The following is a 13,367-nucleotide window of genomic DNA, read 5'->3' as shown; positions in this document are numbered from 1 at the left end:
ATTGTTTGTATAAACTCTTGACTACATATTGGCAAATAGATGGGCGAAAATTTATAATCATATATGTTTACCTAACAAATTTATTAATTTTCACCCGTGTATTACACGGGTTAGTAACATAGTATATATATATATATATAGTAACGATAAAATAAATAAATAATACATATTATATAATATTATTTTTATATATTTTTAATTAAAAATATATAAAAATTGATTAATAAATGGTAAACGAGCTGACCTCGAGTCTGAAAAACCACTTATGAGCCAAACTCAAGCTTTAGAAATAAAGATAGAAGCGAGTCGAACTCGAGCTCGTCTCGGCTCATTTGCACCCCTAGTTGGAGAGAAAATTAAACTTGGTTTATAATAAACAAAAGTTTTTTACCCCGTCAACTTAAAGAAATTACATATTTTGCCCAAAAACTAACTAGGTTAGTCTTTGTCAGGAAAATGCTCAGTGGAGACTAATATGATGATAGTTGGGATTAATATAGTGAATTTCTTAAGTTATGATTGATACCGGCCAATAGACCAAAGTTTAAATTATTAAAATTCAATATCCCTTTTATTAATAAACTAAGTGATTATTGAAATACAAATAAAATTAAAATAAACAAAGGGTCACATATCGGGTGTTTTTAAGCACCTTACACGATTTCAAGTTACCATAATTTTCATGTATTTTTTTTTTCCAAATTTTTATTCAACTGGGCAACTAGTAAGATGCCGGAGCTAAATAAACAACCGAATTTTAAAGGAAACTTATACCAATCTTTTTAATTTAAAACTTTAAACGATGACATGTATTTAAGGCTCTACATCTCCGCTTCCAAGATCATTATTGATATTAATAAAATAATCAGGTATAAACTAGTTATTTTTGCCTACATTAGCGAAAAAATTGGAATAAAGGTCTTTAAGACGCTGGAAGATGGGTCACACATTGATAAAACAAAAAAAATAAATAAATAAATAAAAGAAGAAAAGAAAAGAATATTTTTAGCGTTTTTACTTTACCTTTAATCATTTGCAAATGTTAAGATTAGATACGGTTAGTTGATTTTCCAAATTAGCTAACCTATTTACTTATTTGAATATGGTAAAATAGGTCACGTTATTACCGCGCCATGAATCAACACTTAGCTCATTCAAGAGATAAAAAAAAATCAGATTCTTGGGATTACTATTAGTTGGTGTATGATGGATATGGGTTGAAAATGGATCAAAACTTGGCTCATTCAAGGAATAAATTTTTTTTGAGAGTTTTGGTTTGGAAATTGCGAATGCTGGGTCGGGAATTGAGGAAGTTGTGTTGGAAATTGTATCAGAAACGTAGAGTATTATGTCAGAATTGGAGGCTTTCAGGTAGGCTTATGAAAATCATGGTAACATTTTTGTTTTTGCGCAGCTCGAACTTAAATTTTTGCAAGTGTTTGATGCAAATTAAAATTTGGTGTAAGAATACCCGAGAGAGATATAAAGAGTGAATATTTATGTGAAAAATGTATTAGTAATTTAGTATTTATAGTAGTAACATTTTAAAAGATTAATTCTTTTATGTAGGCTAGTTTCTAAACAGTAATACTAAATTACAAAGCTAAAGCCAGACCTGTGCATTATGAATATAATATACGTTAACAAATAGTTGACCCAAGTCGTTCATAATCATTTGTCACAAGTCGAAATAAATGATAAAAAATGACTTTTTATACACACATGACACATTACACAATATTTTCATTAAATTAGTTGGAATTCTAATAGATTTTCTTTCTTTCTTTTTTCTTCTAATACTAATATGTGCACTACACGGGCCCACGTCGGCTTATAAGACTAATTCTTTAAATGTGTCAAGATTTTAAAAAGTCTAACGCTGGTGGGTAGTTGGACGTGTAGTCACCAACAAGAGATGGTTTCAAACCTCTGCTTACAATAATTTTTAACTATTTAAAGTCAAATTGGATATTAATAATTTTATTTTTATGCAGTTAATCACTAATAATTTCACCTTAGAATATAGCTGTCACCGGTCTCATATTTCACACTAATTGTTTTTATTGGACACCCGTTAAAAAAACTTAACATCGTTTGAAGTGATGTTTTAGTGATTTTGATCGGAATAAGGACACAAGTCGATTGAGATAAAACTTACCTTCAAACTGTGCCCCAAACAACTTGATTTTTATTAATTAGAAACTTAAACACCCGATTTAAAGCATTGCTTCATCGTTTGGAGCACCAACTCAAATAATACCTTCCTGGTAGCTAGAAATATCAAATCAAACTACAACATCAAAATAAGCCATTCCCACTGTAGAAAATATCAAACTACAGCAAATAGCTACTAACTGACCGGCATATATATAGGGTAAGGTTAAAACGAAAACTCATTTGAGTTATAAAAACCCGTGAAAACCCTACGTAACATCGTTTTTTTTTGTTACATGTAATATATGTTTTAACATTTAATACAAAACATCGAAACATAAAAAAAATGTTTTGCTATTTTTTAACATTTTTTTTTACTAATTTTTATATATGTTTTCAGGAGAGAGAAAAAGTTATATTTATATTTACATTTTTTATTCACTTTAATTGTGGACCACAAGATTTAAACATTAATTAAAAACATGTGGTTGACAATGAATTTCTAGAGTTTTCACAACTCAAATGGTTTTCATTTTATACTTAGCCTATATATATATATATATATATATATATATATGGGGTAAGGATCCTAAAAGAACCATTGGCAAATTGAGAACTTTGAGAACCATTTTGGACCACTAAAAAAACCCTCTAAAAAATATTAAAAAAATTATAAAACAAACAAAACCAAAAATTTTAAAAAAGTAAAGAAACCAAAATTCTTATATTTCATTCCAGTTTCATTAAAAAAAACCGATTTTTTTTTCTTTTTAATTCGTATTATATCTATACACATATGTATACTTTCATTTAATCTCTAGTTATGTAATTTACACATATGTACATTATCATTTACCTTAAATTATACATATATGTATAGGAAAAAAACATGTGTGTACATATTATACATATATGTATAATTTAGCTAAACCGAGAATTTTTTTTTTAGAAACCGGGATGATAAATAAGAACTTTGTTTTTTTTACTTTTTTTATTTTTGTGTTTTATGATTTTTTTTTTATTTTTTGGTTTTTTTGTGGTCCAAAATAGTTCTTATAGTTCTCAATTTCCAAAAAGTTCTCACATGATCCTGATCCTATATATATATATATTACTTTTAAATTTTTTCTATGATCTTTAGACTCAAGTTCTTAACACCTCGCCTTACTTTGAACACCTTATCGATTCAACTGCCATGTTGTAATCAGAAAAACCCGCTAACATATTTTTTTTTACCGATTATAACATGTTAAACATATCATACATTTTTTCTATTATCACAATTCAAAAAGACTGACATCTCAATTTTTGGTTATAGCAAACTTGTCATATCAAACGGGTAAATTAATTAAGTTTTTTTTGGATGATAATAGAATAGTTCATATTACATTTTAGTAGAATAACTTTAACTTTACCAATGGATTGGTAGTCTATTAGTAAAGGCAAAATTTTAAGCACTTTAGGTTGGAAGAGGTTGAGAGGACGATAAAAAAAAAAATCATTGTTCAAAAAGAAAAAAAGAATAACTTCAACTTTTATATATGGACAAATGTGATTTACCAGTCATTTTGTTTTTTGTTTTCTTAATTAAATCCTTTTGTTCGGTAGTTGATAACCTTTAACAAGATATATTTTCTTAAGGACGAATTTATGCCATCAATAAGACTTGAACCCAAGTCCTTTCAATCTTATCTTTTTGTGTTTTAAAGATTCTGTGTTTTAAAGATTTTGCTTTTGTCAATGGGCCACCAACCCCATCGGTTTTCCATTTGTTTTCTAATACATTTATCAATTTGTTTATTTTTTTTTGTTAGTGCCTGTTATATCTACATGGATTGAATCCTCGACCTCATATTTCACCCTCTAGCCGCCTACCATTTATCAGTTGGTTATAAGACATGATATTTACTTTTTTTTAATACTAAAAGCAGCAATATTGATTTAGAAAAATAAATATAAGACCAAGATAGAGAAAATGGAAAAGAGAAACTAACACCGCTAGTCCACTACACCAGTTCGAACCGATATGGGCCTGCCAATGACTTATTGATTTAGTAAGCCCAATTGACGTTTTAACAACATTTTTAAGTTATATATTTTGTGTTAATTCAAATATATACATGATACAACCTTTTGAAGAAAAATGTGATTTTTCCATTAAAAAATCTTATAGTATGTTTCTTCAATTTCTACACGAATTATGCAATTTAGAGTATACTGATTAAACATATTCAAAATGGTACATTCTTTGATTTTGTCACAAAGTAATTAAGGGTCATTGGCCCAGCTACCAAATGTGTTGTGTAAGGTGTCTTTCCAAACAACGAGGGTTCAAATCCCATGTTTGTTAAAGTTAAAGAGCCGTGAGTTGTCGTCCTACAAAAATTAGTATCACAAAGTAATAATAAAATGCGAGAAAAATACATTTGAGAGTTAATGAGGTGATATTATTTCTTTAAAAAAAATATAAATAAGACCATCCGCATCGCATTAGACGACGCACATGTGGCCTCTCTCCTCCACGTTAGAAACTTTGCAGGCGGCCCTCCTCGCTTTCCACTCCTCTCATCTATGGAGACAGATTTTTCATAATTTCTCCCTCTTCTTGTCTTCCACACCGGTCGAAGGGAATTCATAAAAGTAGCTAACATTTCAAAAACACAAATCAGTTTATCCAAATTATTAACTCTATTCATGAGATAAAAGGGACTAAGCCCAGCTTACAACCCAACACCCCACCATGTTTCCACTTTCAACCCACTCACCTGGCAACCATAAAGGTTGGACTTGTGGAAATTAGTTTTAAGGCCTGAGCACAAATGGAAGCACCTCAAGATCCTAGCCACATCCTTTAAATTAGACACAAACCACTCTTCAATAATCATAGCATCATCCGTGCATATAAAATGAGAAACGTACCACTGCACCCCCATTTAGAGTTTTAAGGCCTCCAAGAAGACCAACTCACACACCTTAACAATCATACAAGACAACGCTTCCATAATCAAAATGGAAAAAGGAAATGAGAGAGAGCATCGATGCCTGATCCCTTTGAAGCACCGAAACTGAAAAGTGGGAGACCCATTCACTAGCATCGAAGACCTTGACGACTCAAAAATACCATGAATCTACTTGAGACATATATTCGGAAACCCCATTTGTGTCTGAATTTATCACCCGTTTCATCTTATTGTGCCGCTTATTATATTATTGAGTAGCAATGACCTTACTTAACAGTTAATAACTCTACTTGACCAAAATTATCCCAAGTTGATAATCATTGACTAAAAATTATCACATTCAACAACCTTAATAACAATCATTGACCCTAAAAAAAACAGTATTGACTTTAGTTAGACCATCAATAACCATAATTGTGCCAAACACAATGGCTTAAATATTGTTGTTCAAACTATATTTTGCTATTTTTACTTCTAATTTATTTTTCTCTTGTGTTGCAACCATGTTTACGGCTGCTTTTTTTTAGTTTCACTTTATTTTTTCTCTTTTCTTGAGGCTGATTTATGACCGAAATGAAGCGTCGTAAATTTTGTGACTGAAATGAAAAGGTCATAAAGTTTCCAACCGATTTTTTTATCATGTTTTTTTACTGATTCGCCACAAAATTGAATTTGTTGCAGATCTTGGATTGCGACTAAACTTTATTTATTTTTTTAATTTTCAATTTGTTTCTTCCACGTTTTTTCAACTGGTTTTAAACTGAAATGAAGCAGTCTCAAATTTAATTTGCAACGATTGAACCGATTAGATTATGGTTTTGGCTACAAATCGGCCGCAAATTTTGCTACGTTTTTTATAGCAAATTTCAGCTTATAAATGCCAAGTTTACTTGTAGTTTATGACCTGAGCTATTCAAATATGGGGTGATTGGTTGAGAACTTGAGACTGATTAGTAGCCTTTATTATTTATATAATTTTAAAAATCTTTTAAATATTTTTTTGGTCTTTCATTTTTTTAACTGCCAAAAAACAAAGAATTACCTACCACTACATCACATTAGTTAAAAAGAGTTTATTTATTCTTCCCTACCTAATTAAACTCATTGTTTCACAAAATAAAAAAAACAAAGTTATAATTATCTGTCAACATTCAATAATTAATGTTTGCTTAAAAATATCTTCTTCATGATATATATTTAAGATCAATATTATCCAAATTAATTATTTATTTTAGTTTTATGGGCAAACATTTCTGTTCCACTTAAAAGTATAAAAACAAGAACGTGACTTATGTACTTCAATTATTCTCCTGAAAAGTACAAAAAGATAGTTGATAACAAAATATCAAGTGGTTATGATCAAACGTTATACCAACAATCAATATTTAACACCCATGTGGCATCACTAGATATCTTCATTGTGTGGCCGTTAACAGTTTATAACCAAATCCTGTCTGTATATAACTTGTCTTATCTTGTTGACTTCATATCATTCTGCAAAATATCTTCTTCTCCACAGGTTCTTCTCTGACAGTCACCTGACATCATGGCAACTGCCGTCTCCACCGTGGGAGCCGTTAATCGTGTCCCGGTAATCTCTCGCTCATCACCAATCTTCTGCTGTTCATTGAAATATATGCATTTCCATATGATCTGCATTGTTAAGACTTAAGAGTGTGATACAATACATCCATAAGATATTTGCATTAGATGTTTGAAAAGAGAAGTGCCAATCGTGTCAAGTTGACGGGTTAAATTATAAAACCTGAGCACCATCTTTATTTGTGTTCTTGTAAAAAACATAAACCCTGACGTGCTTACACTTAAGTTTGTGTAACCTGAACGCTACCTGTTTAACTCATTTATCTAATCGTATCATTAATTAAGGCCGACGGGTAGGAATCAAGTTGTAAGCGTGTTAATCAGGATGCATGTGGGTACCTTGTAAATAAATGGGTTAAATGGGCATAAATGGTTAGTGGCCCTACCTGCTTAATCAAACACATTGGCAGGTCGCCATGCATAATCAAACAGTTGGCGAGTCGACCTATTGAACTAACGATCGACCCATTTGTTTAACGTGCTAGACGTGCCATTCTAGTACCTGATTATTTTCGTGTTGTGTTCCGGTTGTGTCAAAAATTACTATCCCTAGTTTAAAATCTAAATTTGTTTAGATCAAGAATCTCAAAAAAGGTTTTGTGCGTAAATCTGAATTCGCTATAAATGCTATATATTGTTGTTACAGTTGAGCTTGAATGGAAGCACTGGTAGTGCTGCAATCCCAAACTCAACTTTCTTGGGTACTAGCTTGAAGAAGACAGTGAATTCAAGATTAACAAACAGCAGCAACAAGTCTTTCTCATTCAAAGTGCTTGCAGCTGACAAGGAAATCGAAGAAACCAAACAAACTGATAAAGACAGATGGAAGGGACTCGCGTACGATATCTCTGATGATCAACAAGACATCACCAGAGGCAAGGGTATGGTTGATTCTCTCTTCCAAGCACCGCAAGGTGACGGAACCCATTACGCAATCATGAGTTCATACGAATACATTAGCACCGGTCTTCGCACGTAAGCATTGATCTGTCTATATGTTTGTTTGTTATCGATCTATTGGGCTATTGGCGGTTGACCAAGATTCTATGTTTGTTTGAATCTTTAGATACTTGGACAACACTAGTGATGGATTCTACATTGCCCCAGCTTTCATGGACAAACTTGTTGTTCATATCTCAAAGAACTTCATGACTTTGCCTAACATCAAGGTTTTGGATCGTATTAATTCATTAATTAAGCGGTTTTGGTTTTGTCAGTTATAACTGAAGACAACGTAATGATAATCCTTTATTTCATTCTACAGGTTCCTCTCATTTTGGGTGTTTGGGGAGGCAAAGGTCAAGGAAAATCGTTCCAATGCGAACTTGTGTTCGCCAAGATGGGAATCACGTAAGTTTTGATTAATCTTGATGATCAACCTTTACATTTTGATTCAAGATTGACAAGAGTTTTTGTATGGATACTATAGAATAATCAAAACCCCGTCAGGTATTTTGTATTAGTAATAATTACGCATAAACATAATCGAGTCATTTTTTCTAACTATATGTTAGTTATTATATAACAATAAACGCTGACTAATATATTCTCTCTAATACTCCTAGCCCAATTATGATGAGTGCTGGAGAATTAGAAAGTGGAAACGCGGGAGAGCCAGCGAAGTTGATCAGACAAAGGTATCGTGAAGCAGCGGATATTATCAAAAAGGGGAAGATGTGTTGCCTGTTCATCAACGATCTTGATGCTGGAGCCGGAAGAATGGGTGGAACTACACAGTACACAGTCAATAACCAGATGGTGAACGCCACTCTCATGAACATCGCTGATAACCCGACCAATGTCCAACTCCCCGGTATGTACAACAAGGAAGAGAACCCTCGTGTTCCGATTGTTGTCACTGGTAACGACTTTTCAACCCTTTATGCTCCACTCATTCGTGACGGGCGTATGGAGAAGTTCTATTGGGCTCCTACTAGAGAAGACCGAATTGGTGTGTGCCAAGGTATCTTCCGAACCGACAGTGTCTCTATTGCAGACGTTACCAAAGTAGTCGACACTTTCCCAGGCCAGTCCATAGGTATGATCCGCCAGCTCGTTTAATTCATTTACATTTAACATGTTTACCACTAGATTTTAGATAAATGCATTAAATGAGTCATGTTAGGTTTACACGATTTTAAGTCTACGCCGTGTTAGGGTTGATATAAAAATATTGTCCGGCTTTGTGAGCGTATATGTTTATACGTTGTATAACATATGAGCATATAAACATATACGATCACGGGCTTCAATGACTCAAACGATTCAATTGCCAATTCTGATTGGCTTTTTTTTTTTTTTTTTTCAATCTGGTTAACATATGAAACTTTTTAAAAGGTAATTAAAAGAAACATATTATTAAATAGATAAAACATTTGAAGCAAGTTGAACTTCACCATCTATAATTGTTTTTACTTAAAAATATTGGTTGTTATTGTAATTAAGATTGTTCTTTTAATCAAAACACATTAGTTATGTTACAAAAAATGGATTAGAACATATTTGTTAACATGAGGTGAATCATGTTGGCACATATTCAAAACGATACATTATAACATGAATCTGTTCTTTTAACTACAATCGTTTTCCCTTTGACACATTTTCAGATTTCTTTGGAGCATTGAGGGCTAGAGTGTACGACGATGAAGTAAGGAAGTGGATTTCTGGCGTTGGGGTCGAATCCATTGGGAAGAATCTCGTAAACTCTAAGGAAGGCCCCCCAACATTTGAACAACCCAAGATAACAATTGAAAAGCTTCTAGAGTACGGGAACATGTTGGTTCAAGAACAGGAGAACGTGAAGAGAGTCCAGTTAGCCGACACCTATTTAGATTCGGCTGCACTCGGGGATGCTAACAGGGATTCCATAAACCGTGGGGAGTTCTACGGTTAGCTCCATTGATCCTTAACGGGTTCTACTTCATGCATTTTTTTAGTGTTGTTTTGTGATGTTTTGGCTCATGTGGTGTGGTTTGGTTTCAGGAAAAGCAGCCCAACAGATCCAGGTCCCGGTCCCGCCAGGGTGCACGGATAGCGGTGCGGATAACTTCGACCCAACCGCTAGAAGTGATGATGGAAGCTGCAATTATACTTTCTAAGTTTGGAAACTTTAAGACGGACAAGAAGTATTTGTCTATGCATGTGAGGATGTCAAAACAGTTCTGTTTCTATGGATTGTAACTACCTTTGTGTATATGTTTGTCTATAGTCATCAAATAATTTACGTGGCAGTAAAAAGATAAATGAGCATGTGTGGTTAAATATTTTTATGTATACTTTTCGTTTGCCTGATCCTCTTAGGTTCCTATTTTTGCTTGAATGAGTTAAAGACCGTAATTTGGGTTAAACGGATTAGTTTCTTTTAATGATTTTACACCTCCACCACAACCTCCACTCCCTTGAAGTCTTCTTGGACCGGATCGAGAGCCACAAAAAAACTTATTCTTTGATTTCTCCCAAAAGTTTGTGAAATACGCCAGCCTTGCCATTGAATATCTTCTCATTTCGATTACACCAAAGACTCCATAAAGAAGCGAAGCAGATTGTTAAACACAATTTTCTTCTTACCTTGTCTAAGCTCCAATCTTTCCAAAAGAATGTGAAATCCTTAACATTCACGTAGTTACTTGAGCCAGGAATTTTGACCCATCTACACACCTCGTTCAAAATAGCAACAGGAAAAGGACAACACACCAACAAATGATCAGCACCTTCTTTTCATCGTTGGAGCAAAACGGACAAGGTAATGACTTGTACGTTACGTGCAATAATTTTGTTTTGAACGGAAAATTTATTTAATACTTGCCGTCTATGAGACTTTTGAACTCAAGACCACCACTCCATTGGCCGTCATGTGTAATAATTACCTGTACACTGCAATTTTTTTTAATTTTAGATTATTTTAAATGTAATTTTACCGATGAAAATAACAAAAATTGCAACGTTTTATTAAAACGTCAAAGTATTTTTTCGAACTATTTTTATTTCTTTACACAAAGTATTTGTTTTCTCATAACAAATCATATAAATTTTATAAATAACTTCATTTCGTTTGGTTCAAGAACATTATGAAAAGAAGTTGTGATTTTATCAAATCAAATTATAACCATAACCGTGTGTAATTCAAAATAAGGGTGCAACTGCAAAGTAAAAAGGTTTCAAATTCATGAAACGTTCGGTAAAAGTAAAACTCTTAAAAGCACCCACTTTCACTGCCTCCACTACCCACACGCCACGTGTCAGTTCCATCCCAATAGTTGGCATCATGAGTATCCTCTATCACGCCGCTTTCCCCCAAACATAAATAATAATAATAATTTCCCATCAATTCATTCTCCGCCACCGCCGGAGCTCCGATCACCGGCTTCCAATTCAACCTTCATTTGCTCAACAGAAAGGTTCATTTTCAAACCCACAACTTATTATTATTTATAGGGTTTCTGATTTGGGTTTCCGAATTTATTGTTCATGTTCTTCGAAGAATCAATTGGTCTTTTGATTTGGGTATTCGATTAAGTTATTTTTGAACGTGGGTTTTAATTTTCTTGATCAATTTCACTGTAGATTAAGCAATTGACGTTGTTATTGAAGAATAACTGAATAAGTTTCTTATAATATTATTAATCGGATCTAATTACAGATTATTGATGTCAATCCTTGGGGCTTCATCATCATCCTACTGGTGTTACAGATGTAACCGCTTCGTAAGTGTTCTTGCACAAAATTCATCGTTAATTTGCCCGAATTGCGATGGGGGGTTTATAGAGGAGATTGATAGGACACAGTTAACCGGATCGATGCTGCCCGAATCGATTCACCGTCGGTTTCCAGCTGCCGCGATGTATATGTCCACAAACGACCAAAACCCTAACCCGAGCCCGAGCCCGAGCCCGAATCGTAATCCTACTCCGCCGGTGCTCCGTCGGGCGAGACGGAACACGGGTGATCGGTCGCCGTTTAATCCGGTTATTGTGTTGCGTGGACCGACTAGCAATGGTAGCACACCGGAAGCAGGGGGGAATGAATCGGGAACTGGGGGGTTTGAGTTGTACTATGATGATGAAGCGGGGTCGGGTTTGAGGCCGTTGCCGGCGAGTATGTCTGAGTTTTTGTTGGGTTCGGGTTTTGATCGGTTTTTGGATCAGTTGTCGCAGATTGAAGCTAACGGGTTGGGGAGGATTGATAATAACCCGCCTGCATCGAAAGCGGCTATTGAGTCGATGCCGACGATTGAGTTTCAAGAAAAACATATTCACACTGATCCGCACTGTGCTGTTTGTAAAGAAGCGTTTGAGTTAGGAACTGAAGCTAAAGAAATGCCGTGTAAGCATTTGTACCATTCGGATTGTATTCTACCATGGTTAGCATTGCGTAATTCTTGCCCCGTGTGCCGCCACGAACTGCCACCAGAGAATCAAGATTCTGTACAAACCAATGATGTGAATGGAAATAATAATGATAACCGGGCGGGAAATGAAGAAGAGGCGGTTGGGTTAACGATATGGCGGCTGCCTGGCGGTGGGTTTGCGGTTGGGCGGTTTTCAGGCGGGAGGAGAGGTGGTGAACGAGAGTTTCCAGTGGTGTTTACAGAAATGGATGGTGGTTTTAATAATGGTGCTCCGAGAAGGATTTCGTGGGCTGCAAGTGGTAACAGTGGTGCTACAGAAAGTGGTCGGATTAGGCGCGTGTTGAATAGTTTGTTTTCTTGCTTTAATGTTGGTTCAAGTTCAACATCGACTGCTGTTGGTACGTGGCGGCACAGGGCTTGGCGGTTTGATGCGAACAGATGGGTTCTGAGGCGGTTTAGTTGAACTGTGTGGTTCAATGGTTAAAGGTGTTAACTTTGTGTAAGTATGAGAATCAAAGAAGGATAGATTGAAAATGAGAAGGTACATTTTCATATTTAAAATTGCTAGCTTTTTGCTAATTTGTTAAAATATATATGATTTTAATAAATGGTTTATGTTTATGTGATGTGTTTATAGAGAAATGGTGACAAGATCCACAAATTTGAAGATATTGTGGGAGATGAAGAATGCAAGAAATGGTACAAGTTTTTATATCTTTGAATGACAGTTGAATAACATTATTTTGTATGTACTTTTGGTTTTATGGCCTTTCTTGTGTGTAAATTGTCAAGATTTCTTCCAAAGGAGTACATGAAATTGATATACTTAAGTTCGAGATACGGTTTATAGTTTAAAAAGACTGCATTTAACGATTCGGTTCATGGTTTGGAATTTGGAAATGGTTATAACTTTATTATATAATATTTTTATTTTTGGAATATATATATATATATATACTTTTGTATATCTATAATGTTCATGATTTTTTTCTTATCATAATAAATGTTTAATGGACTAATGATTTTGAAGTTGAAAAATCGGGTTCAAACCGCACATACTGCAAACGCTTTTGCAACCAAATAAACCTAATAGGTCTGAAACTATAGTTAGCGCTGTTTGTCTCACATTTTACTTAATAGCCATTCAAACCAGTCACTACACACCCATTGTAACATGTTCCTAGTACTTGTTCCAAAAGTAAAACCAATAAGATTAGACAAATTGAGCCTGTTGTATGACCCATTAGTTGTTTAGGTAACAAATGAACAATTCTTGTGAAAGCCAGTAATTATACATGGTACAA

The 13,367-nt window shown here is 34.1% G+C and overlaps 1 protein-coding gene and 1 pseudogene across 1 annotated transcript; both read left to right on the top strand.

The window, feature by feature from the left end:
* Positions 1-7,356: 7,356 nt before the first annotated feature.
* On the top strand, positions 7,357-9,831 carry LOC143605486 (ribulose bisphosphate carboxylase/oxygenase activase, chloroplastic-like; the record flags this gene model as incomplete). Its single annotated transcript, XM_077081581.1, has 6 exons — positions 7,357-7,691; positions 7,783-7,885; positions 7,981-8,066; positions 8,282-8,754; positions 9,323-9,604; positions 9,699-9,831. Coding segments are annotated over 6 exons (1,395 nt in total), but the record flags the coding sequence as incomplete, so codon positions are not given.
* A 1,517-nt stretch (positions 9,832-11,348) lies between these two features.
* LOC143605485 (E3 ubiquitin-protein ligase RDUF2 pseudogene) lies at positions 11,349-12,602 on the top strand (annotated as a pseudogene).
* The last annotated feature ends 765 nt before the right edge of the window (positions 12,603-13,367 follow it).

The sequence above is a fragment of the Bidens hawaiensis genome, unplaced genomic scaffold, assembly GCF_021521415.1.
Source record: "Bidens hawaiensis isolate Kalapana, Puna unplaced genomic scaffold, B.hawaiensis_p1.1 tig00069840_1, whole genome shotgun sequence".
NCBI lineage: Eukaryota > Viridiplantae > Streptophyta > Magnoliopsida > Asterales > Asteraceae > Bidens > Bidens hawaiensis.
The sequence above is the reverse complement of the archived record's forward strand: the minus strand, read 5'-3'. Positions and strand labels throughout refer to the sequence as shown.